Consider the following 17,073-nt stretch of genomic DNA (forward strand, 5'->3'; position numbering starts at 1 on the left):
GAGGGTGCCACGGACATGGCCTCCCGCTCTGTGTGTGTCCCGGGATGCTTGTTCTGACGGGGGTGGACACCACAGTCCCGGAGAGACGGATGAATAAGGCACTTTGGGGGGGTTGCTGTGAGAAAGGGGCACAAAGTGGTGGGGTCAGCGTGCGGAGGAAGGGCTGGGCATCTGGGGGCTGCCGGCCACAGTCTGGAGGGGGGCAGTGGGCCTGCCCAGGGTCGAGGGTCAGAGCTTATCACCCTGGGGAAAAGGGCCCAACGTTGCTAGCTGGGATGCCAGTGACCGTGGCAGGGAGGGCTGAAGCTTCCCGGATGGCAGAGTGGGGTTGTCCGCCCACGGAGGTGCCCCTGGCTCTGCCTCCACTCTGAACCGGGCAGGCTGGGGCTTCGCCCACGCAGACCCTTCCTCCTGCGGAGAGTGGATGGTGGGAGGCAAGTCGGAGACACGGCTGCCCAGAGTGGGGAGCAGGGGGAGCCGGCTCTAGAGCTGGGTTTGGGGCTTGGATGGCTTTGGGGGGTACGGGAGAGGAAGGGGGGATCAAGGATGCCGGCCCCACACACGGTTCCTCGGAGCCCGAAGGCAGGGAGGGAGGCAAAGCGCCACCTGCAGCCCTGGACCCAGGCGGGTCAGCCACTCCTTCGCCCCATAGTAGGTTCTGAGCACCGACTTCCTGCCACATGCAGCTGGTGTGGTCATGAGCCAAGGTTGACGTCCTAGATGAGAACAAGAGATTCAGTCAAAAATCTGAGCGTTTCCCCAAATCTAGACTTTGCACGTGTGCACACAGAGAGTGCAGGGCCTGAGTGGCCTCCCATTGGCCAAGAACGTCACAGAAGGTGAGTGCGACAGCCCCTCATCTGGGCTGGAGGCCTGTGCCCGAGGGCACCCGCACCTTCCTCCCGGGGCTCCCTGGCGAGCGGCCGTTGGGCGTTCCCGGCTCAGTTGGGCCTGGTCGGCCAGGCAGTGGAGGAGATTTGTATGCACATGCGTGTCTGCGATCTTCTTTCCAGGCTCCCAGTGCTTCCAGCCCCAGCACCCGCGGACGCCTAAGCGTGCGTGCTCACGCTCTCCACCCACGAGGCTTGATGCGGTTTCCGTAAGGAGACGTCTGCAAAGGAAGATAGCTCCCAGCTTTGCAGGAAGGAACACGAACTTGCCCGCGTCGGTCCCCGCATCCGCAGAGGCGGAGGTGGGCTCCCGACCCACGGGCCGGCGGTGCTCTTGTCTTCCAGGTCGGCCGGGTGGAGCGGGAGAAGAACCAGGAGCTGCGGCAGGTGCGCGAGCACGAGCAGCACAAGAACGCCGTGCTGCTGACCGAGCTCAAGACGAAGCTGCACGAGGAGAAGATGAAGGAGCTGCAGGCTGTGCGCGAGGCGCTGCTGCGACAGCACGAGGCCGAGCTGCTGAGGGTCATCAAGATCAAGGACAACGAGAACCAGCGGCTGCAGGCGCTGCTGCACGCGCTGCGTGACGGCGCCCCCGACAAGGCCAAGATCGTGCTGCTGTCCGAGGCGAAGGAGGAGGCCAAGAAGGGGTTTGAGGCGGAGAAAATAAAAATGCAGCAGGAGATCTCGGAGCTCAAGGGGGCCAAGAAGCAGGTGGAGGAGGCGCTGACCATCGCGGTCCAGGCCGACAAGATCAAGGCCGCGGAGATCAGGAGCGTGTATCACCTCCACCAGGAGGAGATCTCCCGCATCAAGAAGGAGTGCGAGCGGGAGATCCGCAGGCTGGTATGTGCTCCCGGGGAGCGCGGCGCGGGGGGGGGGCGGGTTGCTGNTTGCTGGCGGGTCCGCGGGGGCGGGGTCACGTGGCGCGGGAGCTCACTGGCTCCAGAGGGGTGAGACCAGAAGGCCCACGGGTGAAGGTCGTGGGCCCCCGAGGCCGTCCTGATGTCGGTGCCACCGTGGGAAGGCATCGTCTCCGTCTGGACCGTGGGGACTTGCACCTTGTCTGGTCAGGAATGGCCGAGGGCTGGCACCTTCATCTGGGGCATCGGGATGGCTCCAGACACCCGCTGTCCGTGGCTGGCGCCCATAGAGTCAGCGTCCTCAGAGATGCAGAGCGAAAAAGTTGAAGAGAGTATTCAGGGCTGGTGAGGGCTTTGCCCGACTCTCCTTGGAGCCTGGCCCTCCTCAGCAATTCGGGGGAGATGGAGCTCTACCTTAGAGCCCTGTGTCCCCTGTCAGGGGCTGGGGACTAGCTGGCTTTGCTGCTGGTCACACTCAGGACCCCTGGGATCCCCTGAATGGGGTGCAGGGATCTTTCCAACCGGCTCGGCCGTGCACCTGTGCACCTCTTCCTACTCCCTTGGGCTCTGGTTTCCAAAGACCGCCCCAGGCCATGCCGCCATGCTGTCCTCCCCAGAAGGGGTGCAGCCGTTCTCCAGACCCGAGGCTCAGGGGTGAATGCAAGACTTGTGAGCCGAACACAGCTCTGCCGCGATATGCGCATGGGGGCCCAAACCCTCCCAACCGGATGTCCCCCTCCTTTCCCGGACTGTCCCCTGTTCCGTGTCCCCCCCGCAGCCCTAAGCCATGTGTTGGCACCTCCCTGAGCCACCAAGGACCACTTGTGAGAAGTGTGGGGTTCCTTGCACGACAGGATAGCCCCTCCCCTCTTCTGCCCGGGAAAGGGGGGGAAGCCGGTGACCAGCTGGAGGAAGGTGGGACGGGACCGTCAGTGCTCACTGCCCAGTTCCACACAGCCCCGTTGTTCTTGGTTGGATTCACTGTCTGTGGCCCCGTCTTCCCAGCTTAGTGCCTGTAACAGAACCAGTGGGTCCCTGGGGTGCCCCCATCCCTGGTGTGGACGCCCCAGAGGCAGCTGCTGGAAGCTCTTCTAGCTGATTCTTCCAGATTTTGTACTAAATTCTCAAAAACATGCTTACATCTCTACCTTTTTTTTTTTTTTAAGATTTTATTTATTTGACACAGAGAGAGACAGAGAGACTGAGTACAAGCAGGGGGAGGGGCAGAGGGAGAAGCAGGTTCCCCGCTGAGCAGGGGGCCCAATGCAGGGCTCGGTCCCAGGACCCGGGAATAATGACCCGAGACGAAGGCAGCCACTGCACCGATGAGCCACCCAGGCACCCACAAATTTCTACTTCTTGATTTTTCATTTTTGGCTCCCCCTTTGCCTCCCCTGCCGCCTGGCCCTTGTCCTCTCCGCCACTGATTACCCCTAAACTGTCCCGGCCAGGTGTTCACCGGGTCACTCAGCTGCTGTTACTGAGGGGCGGAGTCAGGAAGGTGTGGGCAGTGTCAGGGGAGACTGAGGGGTGGCGACCACGGCAGGCGCTCCGGGGGCCCCGGGGGAGGGGCGGATGACGGACGGCACGGGACAGCAGGTTGGCTTCGGGGGGCAGGGCCCTGCCACAGCCAACTCAGGCCAGCCAGGGATGTGGGAGCACAGGGCCAGCGTCCTGGGCCCAGAGCCGAGGGGACTCGGGGATAAGACAGGGTCCCACAGGACGCTGGGAATGTATCTCGGCTTAAATGCGTATTCACTGTGTTACTCACAGAAGACCCACAGCGACCCACGCTTGCATTACCTTTGTTGTACGTACTTCCTTTCCCCTGGAATTCGTTTCTTCGTCGGCTTCACTTCCTACGTGCCTATTCCCGGTTCAGCCCTGAACTTCCAGGAGGGGCCTCTCTGTCCTGAGCACAGTCGAGACCGTGTGTCGCCATCTCCCCTGGTCCTGAGACGCCCCTCCTGGATCCCTCGTCCTCCGTGTCTGCGGGGCTGCCTTCCCCCCGCCGGCCACCAGCCTGACCCCCGCCACCCGGGAGCCCCGCCCTGTCCTGGGCGCCGTCCTCCCGCATCCTCCTCCTTTTCGCACATGATTTCTTCCGGTGGAGCGCGTGCTCGAATGGCGTCCTGGAGACAGTGTGGAGACGAGGTTTGTGAGACTTGGTGCGTGTGACATTGTCGTTCCACTGTCCCGCTCGGTGCTTCAACTGCGTCGGGATTTGTACGTCAGAGAAACTTCCCATCAGGAATTTGAAGGCAGTGCTGCCTTGTCTTCGAACTTCCGGCGTAGCCGTGAGGACGCCTGAAACCCTGGCGATTCCTGACCCTCCCTGTTCCTGGGCCCCTCCGCCCCCACCCCGAAGCTGGGGGTCTCCCCTGGAACGGGAGCATTCGTTCGCACCACCGCCAGGTAGCTGGGAGGCTTTTCTCGCTGGGAACGCGGACCCCAGCGCAGAGACTGCTTGCTGCGTCCTTGTCTTGCTTCCCGACGGCCCGGCGGCGAGGGGCTGGGCCTCTGAGGTTGCTTTCCAGCCTGGCTTCTCGGAGATGTCCCCACTCTGCCTCCTTAAGTCGGGGCAAGAAGGTGGAACAATGAAGCCAACGCATCAGGTTGCAAAGGGAGATTCAAAACTGTCTTTTTTTGCGGGTGGCGTGACTCTGTAGAGAACCCTGACAATTCACCCCAAAACCCCCAGAACCATTAAGACTTTAGCACGTTTTCAGGATCAAGGTCAATATGCAAAGATCGGTTGTATTTTCATGCACGAGTGACAAACAGTCCAGAACGAAATTTTTAAAAAAGATTTCATTTGTTTATTTGAGAGAGAGAACATGAGTGAGAGCACAGGAGCAGGGGCAGAGACAGAGGGAGAAGCAGGCTCCCCGCTGGGCAGGGAGCCTGACGTGGGGCTCGATCCCAGGACCCTGGGATCATGACCTGAGCTGAAAGCAGACGCTTTACCGACGAAGCCACCAGGTGTCCCCAGAATGAAATTTGAAAAACGTCCCCTGACAAGGGCAGGAAAAGAATGAAATGCTTAGGAACAAGTTTAAGGAGACACGTGCAAGGCTGTACGTGGAAGACTACGGAACACGACGGAGGGAAGAAGGGAGATGTGGGTGCCTAGCTATTCCTGCCCGGGGTGGAGAAGTCAGGACTGCCGAGACACAGCTCGCCCCTCGCTCACACAGACCCTCAGAACCAACCCCGCCCACGTTCCTGCAGGCACAGACCAGCTGGTCCTAAAGCTCCCAGGACAGTGAGCGTCTCCCCCCGCCGTGGCTGCTCTCGTGGGCCCTCGTGGTGGCATCTTCTGATCGAAAGCTTTAAATTCCACGTTTCCAATTTGTCTGTCCTTTACGTTAGGGCTGGTGCGTATTGGGTCTCGTTTGAGAAACCCTCCCATTCTGAAGCCATGGAGCTTTATCTTTTTAATGCTATGGTCTGCCCTTTGTGCGTAAGTCCTTGCCCCAAGCTCATGTGTGTATGTGCACGTGTTCATGTGTGCATGCACATGTGTGTGTGCATGTGTGTGCACCGTGTGCACGTGTGTATGTGTGCCTGCGGGCGTGCGCATGTTCGTGCACATGTGCGTGTGTATGTGCACATGCTCGTGTGTGTATGTGTGTATGTGTGTGCACACGTGTGTACATGTGTGCATGTGTGTACATGCGTGCGTGTGTGTGCCTATGCGGATGTGTGTATATGCACGTGTGTATGTGTGCCTGTGGGCGTGTACATGTTCATGCACGTGTTCATGTGTGTGTGTGTGCGTGTGCACACGTGTGTGCTGTGTGCATCGTGTGCATGTGTGTACATGTGTGCGTGTGTGTGCCTATGCGGATGTGTGTGTGCCCATGCTCACATGTGTGTATATGCACGTGTGTATGTGTGCCTGCGGGCGTGCGCATGTTCGTGCACATGTGTGTGTGTATGTGCACGTGCTCGTGTGTGCGTGTATGTGTGTGCACACGTGTGCTGTGTGCATGTGTGTATGTGTGTGCATGCGTGTGCATGCGTGTGTGCACGTGTGTGCACGTGTGTGCCTATGCGGATGTGTGTGTACTCATGCTCACATGTGTGTATATGCACGTGTGTATGTGCGCTCATGCATGCGTGTGTGTACATGTGTGCACCACGTGCATGTGTGTGCGTGTGTGCCTGCGTGAGTGTGTGCACTGTGTGTGCCCATGCACACGGATGTTGTAAGGGCCACCGCGCTCATGTGGCGAGTGTCCCTCTGTGAGTGACCCTTTGATTGTTCAGCTCTCCAGCTCATCTTACCTGAGACGCCCCAGCTTTGTAATCAGTCTTGATTTCTGGCGACCAGTCCTCCCTCCGTGTGCTTCTGCTGCAAGAATTGACTCGGCTCTTCCTGGCCCTTCAAACTCCCATATAAACCTCAAAATCTTTTTTCCTAGATAAAAAAACGGTCGGAATTTTTATCAGGAATGTAGCCAAACCCTTAAACGGTACATTTTAACAGAGGGTGTCTTCGTGATTCCCATACAATATACAGTGAACACAAGGCAAAAATCCTATGTGACTCGTTGATTAATGAGGAAACAAGTGACATGCTGCCACACTCCAAGGAGTATTTGATCTAGAGAGACTGATGTTCCGACCTGGCGAAGATCACTTGCAGTGCTGTGGACGGCGTGGAGTCATTCGTGCATCTGTGGACAGCGATGCTTGCAGTACTGACGATCTTCTCCAGGGAAATGTCCACCCCACAGAATCAAGGGCCTAAAGACAACACCCGGGCCCAGGGGTGCAGATACGTCCACAGTACAATACAGATGTGTGTTGGTATGGCTGGTGGGAAGGCGTGACGGAGTGTGGTGTCCAGCCTGGGGGGGCGGGGTATAGACTTGGTGGGAAACAGGGAGCTCAGGGGCATTTTTGGAGAAGTCGTGCAGAGTGCAGTTGGGAGCAGGGCAGGAGCAGAAGGGGCGGGTGCAGGGGTAGTCCAAGGCGGCCCCCCACCACAGACCAGGGTGGATCTGAGAAAGGTCCTGGCTCAGGGGACATGCAAGCTGGGGGCTGTCTAGAGGCGGGGCCCAGCCCTGAGACACAGTGCACAGCTGGTAGGGGTGTCAGGGCGCCAGCCTAGCCCCTTGATCCAGGGGCGCGACAACCGCCTCCCTCGGTCCCAGCAGGGAGCTGCAGGCCAGAGGAAGGACGTGACCCCAGCTCCAGGACGGCCTGGCTGCACAGCTCTGGGTGCAGAGAGGCTGGTGATGTTGGCTCAGGGGGATGACTGCCCCGGGCGGGCCTGGGGGATCTCTCGGGACTCCCCTACGGGAAGAGCCCGGTACTGTCCCATCTGAAGATATTTGACAATCTTATTAAATTACAAATGTTAGGGAAAGAGTTTGCTATTTCTCTGGCTGTGACACCGGCCCATTCTGCTGTGTGGTGATGACTTCCCTGGGCCTGGGATGAAGTGACAGAGACCCCAGAAGGTCAGCGGGCAGCTAGGGCTCAGGGGAGTGCAGGCCTGTGGGAGATACCCCTTCTCACGTGTGGCCCCAGGGCTGGACTCAGAGCCAGGGTGTAGGACAGCAGCTGTAAGGAGCTGTGCACGAGTCCGCAAACAAACAGGCTTGCACCTGAGTGAGGGCCAGCCCTGGGAGCCCTTCTGCAGCCCAGACACACGGACGGAGCCCTGCGGCCATGGACCACCTCACCCGGGATGCTGTGGAGCAGGCAGAGAGCTCTGTTCTCCCCATCCACGGAGACAATGTTCCACATGTGGCCAGCACCCTGAGCAAAGGGGGACTCCACTGAGGGCACTGCTTCCAGCAAACCTGGGGCCTGAATTCCCTGCGTCCTAGGGGGAGGAAGGGAGCTCCAAGCCTGGGGACAGGGACAGGTCTCCCTGGAAGAGGGGCTGAGGGAGGGCAGGGGCTGGGACAGAATAAATTTCAACAAGTGCTGGCCACTTTGCAAAGACCAGAACAACCCCCAAAGTGGCCCAAAGCCAGAGACTCCCCAGCAGCCCCATGCTCAAACTTGCTGGCACCCGGGCCTGCCCCTGCCCCCTTGCCCCACTTCCAGCCCTCGTCCTTGGCACCAGCCTGTGTGGGGTCCTCTGGACCATGGCTCATGGGTGCCGAAGGGAGGCTGTCACTATCTGTGGTCATCTCAGAGAGCCCCATAGGTGCCTGGGATGGCCCTGGTGTGGTGGGGTGGGGGGGGGACTGAAGTGCCGGGAGGGCTGCAGCTCGAGTGGGAGCAGAATGGCCAGGCTGTGCCATCCAGAGCCAGGAGAAACTATGCGCAATTAAGTCCCCTGTCTTGACCTGAAGACCCCAGGTACTGGCTGGAGATGTGGCAGCCGGAGGGGTCACAGAGGTCTCCAAGAGGAGGCATGTGCAGGAAAGCCAGGGCTGGGACATGGTGGCCAGCAGACACACCCCAGACAGAGCCAGAAGCTGGGCTGAGCCTGGAGTGGTTGCAAGGCTGCTCCTGGGGTGGAGAGATGGCCCCGCCTTGAAGTCACCCAGGGGATGGGAGGTGCGTCTCCATCCGGGCACCTGTCAGATCACCCCAGTGGGGGGTTTCAGGAAGTAACTGCAGGTTGAGACCCTCCCCAGGGAGACCCAGGCCTGTTGGTTTTGGGGCCCTCGCAAGGCCACTGCACGAGGGCCCCTTGATCTTACGGAAGGGGAGCCTGGAGTCAACTCTTCAGCCATGGCCGTCCAGCCCTGTCCCTGCGGAAGCCGAGTCCTGGGGGGCGGGGAGGGGGTGAAAGTCAGAGGGGGAGATCCGGGTTGTTCAGGGCAGTTGGGGGCAGGGGTGGGGGGGCCTGGTGGTGAGACACTGGGCCCTGGCGCAGCCTCAAGGCACTCTCACGCCCTGTTACTACTGAACCTGGGAGGGATGTTTGTCTCGCACGCACATCACTCACTGAAACCCGAGCTCAGCCCGTGGCTGGAGCGCTCTCTGAAACCCCAGGCAGGCAAAACCCAGTTCCAGCTTTCTCACCAAAATCCGGGATGCAGACTGTCACCCCCCTCACCCAGGTACCCAGCGCCGTGATCGACCCCGGGAAAGATCGCTATAGAAGGGAGACTGCGATCTCCCAGAGCGCCGCTCACGGGGAGCCCTGCGGGGTTCTGTCCTGGGGTTGGGGGGTCCTGGGCTGCGGGTGAGTGACAGCCGTGTGTGTGAGGTCCTGACTCCCTGACGGAGCCTTGCATAGAGTGTGTTCAGACGGGACGTTTTCAAACCTAGAGGCTGAAGTGTGTCCATTCCCTGGGCTGTGGTCCCAGGCAGGTCCCCCGTTTTTGCCCAAGATGCGTGATGGCGAACTGCCCAGTGCATTTGTCTCTTTGCTCTGGGGGAGAGGTCCTCGCTGGAGCAGGTGCGAGGTGAGGGAGGGTCCTGAGGTAAGGCCCCCCTCAAGGCCCCCCCGACACCCCCCTGTGGTTCTGGGGTGGGAGCTGCCACAGCTGTGAGGGGTCACCAGGGGGCCACCAGAGGATTGGTGGTGGTGCAGGGGGCTCTCCGCTGGGGTGCTTTTATTTGTTTGTATGTATGTATGTATGTATGTATGTATTTAAAATATTTTATTTATTTTAGAGGCGGGAAGGGCAGAGGGAGAGGGAGAAGCAGACTCCCCGCTGAGCAGGGAGCCTGAGGACGAGGGGCTCCATCCCAGGACCCCAGGACCATGACCTGAGCCTCAACCAAGAGTCAGACACTAACTGAGTGGGACACAGGCGCCCGCTAAGGTGCTTTCAAATGCAGGTTCCCAGGCTCACGCAGAGGCTCTCGTTCTGTGCATCTGCTCCGGACTGCGGGGGGTGGGTCATGGCGTGCGGGGCGTCCTCTCCCCTCCACAAGGGCCATTCTTCCAGCCTCAGCAGCCTCCCCTGGGGACCCACCATCCCAAGGGCTGCCTCGGTTTCCATACATCTTCTGTAACTGGGCGAGAGGGGGTGTGGAGGGGTGTGTGGGGTGTGGGTCTGGATGCTGGAGGTGGGTGGGGGCAGCTCGTGTAGAAGCTAGCAGGCTCTGGTCAGGATTTGTAATCTTACCGTTGAACTTTGGGGGTAGTGCGACCTGTCAGTTTTCAACGATGACTCCGGTTGTGTGGGGACAGGCTATAGCAGGCACAGGAGTGGACGCGGTGAGGCCACTTGGAAGGCGCTGCATCAGTCCAGAAGAGAGAAGGTGGTGGTAGGGTGACTGGCACATCCTGATTCAGTCCTCTGTTTCACCCGAGAGCCCCTGTCCTGTGCTCTTGGCCGGGCTGGTCATCTGAGTGCTGGTGGGTGTGGATGGTGACAGGTGACATCCCCAGGTGCTCTCTGCCCTCCAGAACCATTGGCCTCTGGCAGGGAAAGGGGGTGCTGGGCCACAGAGGGGCAGCCCCCCAGTCCCACGCTGCCCACCATGCTTCCCTGGCCTGCCTGGGCATCCTATTTGGAAGTGTGCCCCAAGTTGGAAGCAGCTCCCTGTAGACATGGGGGCCCCACGGGACCGGACAGAGCTTCTCCTCCACCTCAACGGGGCGTCTGTGTCACGCACGCTCATGGCCCCCCTTCACAAACGGGCGTGCGAGGTGGGAGCTGTAGGGTCCCGCCCTTGGCGTCTCCTGCACGCGGACACTGACAGACCCTGACTGCCCATGTAGACCCCCTGGGGACACTGTCGCTGATCTTACAATGACTTCCCACCTTGACAAAATCAAACCCTGCCCCTGCGTGAAAGCCCCTTCCCTTGAATTGCCTTTGTGAGCGGGTCACACCACTTGGCTGTAGCACATGACGTGGACGGGTGACGTCTTAGGGAGGTCTGCTTTTTGGCCCAAACCATCTGTTTAAAGAGCTCATTTAAGTGGGATCTTTGTGTAGAAATTCTTATTTTCTGGTTTCCTGATGAAAGAATGGTGATGTTTCTGAAGTGTCTGCATGTGAGTGTCCACGTTAGACCCCAGAACATAGCTGCTTAGCGATACAATACAATTTTACTGGCCCCTTTGTTTTCACTAATTCAGTGTGTTTCTGTGCGCTCCAGTAAATGGGAATTTAACAATTAAGGATTTCTTTTATTCTGTTCAGTTCATCGCTTGCCTGTGGACTCTGTGATCTGGGCTAATGAGGCGTCTCTGTCTTTGTTTCCAAGCTGACTTCGGCAGACGGCTGATGTATTAGCTTATCTAGCTTTAAACAGCAAGTGAAGCATCAAGACACCCGACCCCGTCCCGTTGTTTGAAAATATGTTTTAAACTGGGTTGTCTTGTAAATCAAGCACTGTTGTAATGACCCCTGCAGTGCCCGAGTCAGTCTGTCCGTCTGAAGAATGGGCGGAGTGGGCTGTGTTTGCCTCCCCATGGGTAGCAGCGCACCCTTCGGTGGCCCAGATGAGGAGCTCGGAGGCAGGTGGCCGCTGTATGCAGAGGGCCTTCTTGCAGCTCTCAGGAGGCCGAGCCCTTGAGGGAGAGCGGGGAGGGCCGTGGACCCCTCACAGCCACTACCTCTGTGGCATGCAGAGACCTGGGTGGGCCGGGTGCCCCATCCTCCTGTCTGGAGCTGACATGTCCAGAGACCCCTCCAAGCCTTAGCTCAAAGCAAGATTAACTAAAAGGCAGCTTTGCCTGCAGTCGGGCAGCACTTCTGCTGTCTGTCTGTCCACACCTCGGAGCAAGGAGAGGCAGGGTGCAGAAGGACAAGAACGTTGGCTCCAGCTCTTCCTGGGCCGGGTGCCCCTCAGAGAGGAGAGGAAAGAGGCAGCGAGAAACTCCTGCTTCTCATACCCACAGCCTGCCTGTTGGAGGACGGACCTTACTCCTCACACTCTCCTGTGGATGGGGTTCAAGGAACTCGGGGAATCCCTCTGCCCTGCCCAACACACATCAGAAGGCAGGAGCTGCAGACAGCTTCTGTGCACCGGCCAGCGAATGCCAGCCCCCAGTGGCTGCGCCCAGCACTGAAGAGGGTGGTCCTGGCGGGCACCCAGGGGCGCTGGGAGGGGTACACCGAGTCCAGGAAGGAGTTTCAGTTGNGGTCGGGGGGGGGGGGGGGGTCGGGGGAGGGGGTGTGTGTCACTGCGGCCTGAGCCGTGGGGCTCTCGGTCCAGGGCAACCTGCTTCGCATCCGGTTTCGGAGCCCGGAGACACGCTAGCAGGGCCGCTGCCGTGGGGACCCTCCTGATGCTGGTTCCCAGTGTTGCTCCACCTGTTTCTATGGTAACTGCAGATCTCTACTCTGCCTGCCTGTGTGATTGTGTTCTGTTCTCCTTGTAGATGGAGGAGATAAAACTGAAAGACAGAGCAGTCTTCGTGCTGGAGAGAGAGTTAGGGGCCCAAGCCGGGCATGCTCAGAGACTGCAGCTCCAAAAAGAGGCTCTCGATGAGCAGCTGTCCCAGGTCAAAGAGGCTGACCGGCACCTGGGCAGCCCCAGACGGGAACTTCCTTATGCAGGCGGTGCAGGAGACGCCTCAGACCCCTCGGGAAGCCCTGTAAGCACCTCCCCATGCTTTGCCTGGTGACCCAGAGTCACAGACAGACAGTGCTGCTGCACGCGGCTCTGTGGCCCTGCTCGGGCAGCTCCCCAGGGCGTTGAGAGCCTAGGTCCAGAGTCCAGGACCAGAACCTCCTGACCGGGGGACACTGACCGTGTCTGCAGCCCACCAGCTGGACCCCGGACCCTCAGTTTCTCCGGCTTGGCTGGGAGGGCAAACAGACTCTGTCTCCTTCCTTCCTGGCTAGCGTGGCATAGCACTGGCCTTCCCTCGATCACCCCCATGGTCCCCCCAGGCTTCGGGCTAGAGCCTACCTGCAGCTGCCAGGCCCCCAGGCGGCTAAGGGTCCTCACTTGCTGGTCCCGGTTCCCGCCCTGGGCGAGTGGATGAGCCGTACCGCTTCCATCTCCATGTGCACGGGCTCCTGCCTCTCCGATGGCCCGCACCACCCCCCCCAGTCGCCCTCACCCGCTTTTCGTGTGACCATGCCACCCGTCTGCTCCTTTTCAGGCTGCCGTGGCAGCGTGGGGGCAGCCGGCAGCCACAGGGCTGTGACATCATTCACTCTGCCTTGCGGCTCCTCATTCAGAGCCCTCTGGAGTGGTTCTGGGTAATCCGGGGGGGAGGGGTCTAAATTCCATGGGCCGTCAGTGCAGGTCCTGCGGCGCCTGCTTCTAGCCTCTCCTGCACCTGCTGAATGAGGAACCACTCCTCTGTCCTTCCTGGACACGCATTTGTTTGAGCTGAGCCAGCCCGAGGACAGCGACATTTCAAGAATAGAAAATGATTTCTTATAATCTTATTATAAATGGCTTAACTGAATTAAATCTTGCTCTGGCATTTGGTGGATTGCGTTAACTCCAGAGAGATTCTGAAACTGGATCAGAATGTTTCCACTGATTTTTGAATGAGGTTCCAGAGGTTTCGAAAGTGACCTGTTAGAGCCTCAGTGTGAGGGAGCACGCTTCTTGGGAAGCCGCCCTTTGAGGAAGCCTTAAGTTGAACATCTTGTCCGGTGCTCACATGATCACCCTAGGGAAACCGCGACCCCATGTCCTGCGCAGGGCAGACCCGGGGGGGTCTCCCCGAGGGAGCCTGGAGCACACACACACCTGGGGTGCCTGCATTTGCACGCCCTTGCCTCCCACCTCTGCACACTCCTGGACATTTCTGCTCCTTCCTTCTGTCCCCACTGTGCGGTCTGCGGTGCCCGCGGTGGTCAGCTAGCAGTCACCTGCCCCGGGGGAGTCTGCACCCACCCACCTGCCAGGTGCAATCACAGGCAATCACCATGCAGAACTGCTTTGTTCTCCGTGGTATGCGGGGATTTGCAGAGCTTTTTATGCCTGTGTCTGTGGACAGTTATTTGCAGTTGATTTTTGTTTTAGGAACAGCAGTTGGACGAAAAGGATGCTCGGCGCTTCCAACTTAAAATTGCTGAGCTGAGTGCGATCATTCGGAAGCTGGAGGACCGAAATGCCTTGCTGTCGGAAGAAAGGAATGAGCTGGTGAGTGGCAATGGGGCAGGGGCATGGGGGATCTGGATCCTATGGGTCTATGGCTCTGGGCGGGGGGCGGGCAGTGCACAAGGCGTCCACCTCCAAAATTCCTTGTGGGAAGGAGGAGTGATGGTGCTGGGGGCAGGGCTTGCATACAGGCCTCTCAGCTGTTTCAATAAAGCTTTATGAACAAAACCTGGTGGGGGGGGTGGATGTGGGCCTCTGGCTCTGGTTGGTTGATCCCTGCTCCATATTATTGAGCAAAAGTACCCACCATCCTGTGCGTTGTCTGGGATGAGTGAGGCCCTCCCCGCTCGGTGGAGCCATCACCACTACTCCTAACAGGCACTGGGATTTCCAGGAGACCTGTGTCTGAGTGGGGGCTTCTCCAAGCGGCCTGAAGGGCCACGGGCCAGGGGAGTTTACCGTAGCTCTTCTTGCAAAATAGAGCCTTGGCCCCAGACCGCCTCCTTTTGGGGGAGCCAAAGTGTGTTCCAGCCGGTTTTCTGACTCTGTACGGGGACGGTTGGTTCCATGTCACACTTAAAATCATGTTGCGTGATTAATTTTGTCTTTCAGTTAAAGCGCTTAAGGGAAGCTGAGAGTCAGTACAAGCCGTTGTTGGATAAAAACAAACGCCTTACTCGGAAAAATGAAGATCTGTCCCACACTTTACGTCGGTTGGAAAACAAGTTAAAATTTGTCACGCAGGAGAACATAGAAATGGTAAGGGCCCTGCCTGGTCGGATGGGCCAGCAGCATTGCTCATGGTCACCAGCAGTGAGCGACAACCCCCTGCACTTCTGACGTGCAAGGTTTGATCATTCGCGCCCTGCCCGGCCGCTGGTCTCATACACTGCGGGGCAGGAGCCAACAGGACGGCTGGCTGGGAGAGGAGGCAGTAGGCGAGGGTCTGAGCACTGGAGGGAAGAGGTTACGGGCACCTGCCTGGGCAGAAGGGGGCGGTGAGGTCACTGGGCGGGTCAAACCCAGGCCTCCTGCCCGGTGGAACACTAGGAGCTCCCACGGGCATCTGCAGACCCTGCAAATCTCAGGCCCAGGTAGGAAGAGCCCCGGGACGCCTGCGTGGAGGGGAAGGAGCCAGCAGACCAGCACTGCACACACCCCGAGCTGGCCGAGGGTCCACTCCTGCTCAGCCATTGCGTGGACTGGGGTCGGTTAGCTGGTGTCTTCTGTGTCCCTTCTTAGTTTAGCCAGAGTCCTTCAGCACGACGTGTCGGGGGGCAGCGGGGGAGGGAGGGGAGGAGGGTGGGGTGCTCCCCCCTTCCCGCACCGGCGGCAGAAATGCCTCCTTCCCACGCTCAGCTCGGAAGGCGGCAGGGTGTGCGGTGGCCGCCCTCTCATGCCGCCTGGTCTGGGGGTGCAGACTGGCCCCGCGCGTGCCCCCAGGGCCCTGCAGCCCGCCGCCCCGAGGCCCGAGCAGAGGAACCCCTGCCCCCCGGCAGACGGGGAGACGGGGCTGCGCGGCGAGAGCCGGCTGGCAGAGAGGACCCCTTCTCCCCGCCGCCCGACGGTCCCTCACTCTGCCCCGGTGACCCGGTGTGGTTGGCTTTGCAGAGACAAAGGGCCGGGATCATCAGGAGACCCAGCTCCTTAAACGACCTGGATCAAAGTCAAGACGAGAGAGAAGTTGACTTTTTGAAACTTCAAATTGTGGAGCAGCAGAACCTCATAGACGAGCTTTCTAAGGTGCCCGTGCCCCCTCGGCGGTGCCCCCGAGTCCCTCCGCCACGCCGCAGGGCCCCACTCCGGTTTCCCGCCCCTCGACCCGCCCCGTCAATCTCCGTCGGCCACGCCCACCGGCCTCGCCCTCCAGTCCCTCCCCGCCCCATCTCCCTTGGTCCCTCCCCGACCGTTGGCACCCCCATGCCCCCTCGGCCCCTCCCCTCCCGGCTTCCTTGGCCTCCCTCGAGGCATCTCCCTTGGCCCCTTGCCCTCCCGCGGGTCCAGCAGGCGTGTCCCCCTCGCCCTCCCTGGGGGCTCCACCGGGGTCATGCCCGAGTGGCCCTCTAAAACTGCGTCGTCTCCTCATCGCTTTGGACCCGGGGTTTCAAGGGCAGTGATGCTGCAGTGGTACCTGGGACCCCGGGACACAGCAGCATACCTGGGGGCTTAACACACTATTCTCAGTCTGGAGGCCAGAGCCCAGTCAAGGAGCTGGGTCAAGGCCAGGGTCCACCCTTTGCTGCAGGGAAGCTTCTGGTGGCTGTGGGCCTCTCACTGGAGTCTCCTCTGCCTGTCTCCTCGGGGCCAGCTCTCTGCGTCCTTCCCCTTCTCTTCTCTCCTGAGGACACCTGCCCGCCCTAATCCAGGAGGGTCTTATCTCCAGATCCCTGACTCAATCACATCTGCAGAGACCCTAGTCCAGATAAGGTCCAGGCCCATGTGCTGGGCACTAGGACGTGGACAGGCTCTTCAGGGCCCCATCCGGCCCTCGACGCTGCCCTGTCCCTGTGGCCGCTACCCTCCCAGCACAGTTTTGCAAATAGTCCTGCACCAGACCCTCCTCCAGTTACCCTGCTTGGGGGCCCCCTACTTCTTGTTGGGTTCCCCGCGGATCATTTCAGAGCAAGTTGACTTGGTCGTTCTGTGACCTCTGGGGGCGGCAGAGGGGACAGCAGCGTCTCTCCTGCTGGTGTGGCTCGTGGCCCAGAAGTGCTGGCCTGCCCTGTCTTGTTGCTGCTTTTAGTAAGTTCTGTGCCCAACATGGGGCTTGAACTCAAGCCCCTGAGATCAAGTCCCAAGGTCCACGGACTGAGCCGGCCAGGAGCCCCAAGGCCTGTTTCATTTTGATGACTGAAGTTGCCTCCAGAGTAACAGGAGATCCCACTGCCCAGCACGGGCTTCAGGGCAGGGTCTCACCACACAGCCTTCCCCGACCGCGCCTGAGAGCTGACCTCTCCTCTCACTCAACCACACATTGACCGTTAGTCCCCACGCGTATAAGAATCTGAGGGGGTGGGGCGTATAGGAAAAGGAAGAAATCTTGGTCAGTTGCAATTGTACACTTTTGCAGTTTCCAAAAGGCGGGTGACAGGCCCTTGGCCCTGAGCCAGGGGCCCCTGGGTACTCCTACAGGTTCTCCGTGCCCTTGGGAGGTCAGTTTAGGGAGGGAGGAAGGACCATGATGGCCAGGTCAGATGCTCCCTCTCCAGGCAGTGGGAAATGGTCGAGGTTTGGGGCAGCCACCAGGTTCTGGGGCTCCTGGGGGGCAGGTCTGTGCTCCCAGCTCTGTAACAAGTTGTTCTCTCCCTAGACCCTTGAAACCGCTGGCTACGTGAAGAGTGTGCTCGTAAGTAATTCTCTCTCCTACATTCACACCC

The 17,073-nt window shown here is 59.7% G+C and overlaps 1 protein-coding gene across 2 annotated transcripts in view; it reads left to right on the forward strand.

The window, feature by feature from the left end:
• Positions 1-17,073, forward strand: part of JAKMIP3 (Janus kinase and microtubule interacting protein 3) — a 92,934-nt gene that overhangs the window by 54,163 nt on the left and 21,698 nt on the right. For both annotated transcript variants that reach the window (XR_004626321.1, XM_034663457.1), the window contains exons 3-8: positions 1,236-1,733; positions 12,012-12,227; positions 13,619-13,738; positions 14,309-14,455; positions 15,308-15,439; positions 17,007-17,042. Coding sequence is in view for 1 of the 2 variants with exons in the window: in XM_034663457.1 (XP_034519348.1) it covers positions 1,236-1,733; positions 12,012-12,227; positions 13,619-13,738; positions 14,309-14,455; positions 15,308-15,439; positions 17,007-17,042 (1,149 nt within the window). In the remaining variant the exon portion in view is untranslated. The remainder of the gene's footprint in view (positions 1-1,235; positions 1,734-12,011; positions 12,228-13,618; positions 13,739-14,308; positions 14,456-15,307; positions 15,440-17,006; positions 17,043-17,073) is intronic.

The sequence above is a fragment of the Ailuropoda melanoleuca genome, chromosome 6 (assembly GCF_002007445.2).
Source record: "Ailuropoda melanoleuca isolate Jingjing chromosome 6, ASM200744v2, whole genome shotgun sequence".
Lineage (NCBI taxonomy): Eukaryota > Metazoa > Chordata > Mammalia > Carnivora > Ursidae > Ailuropoda > Ailuropoda melanoleuca.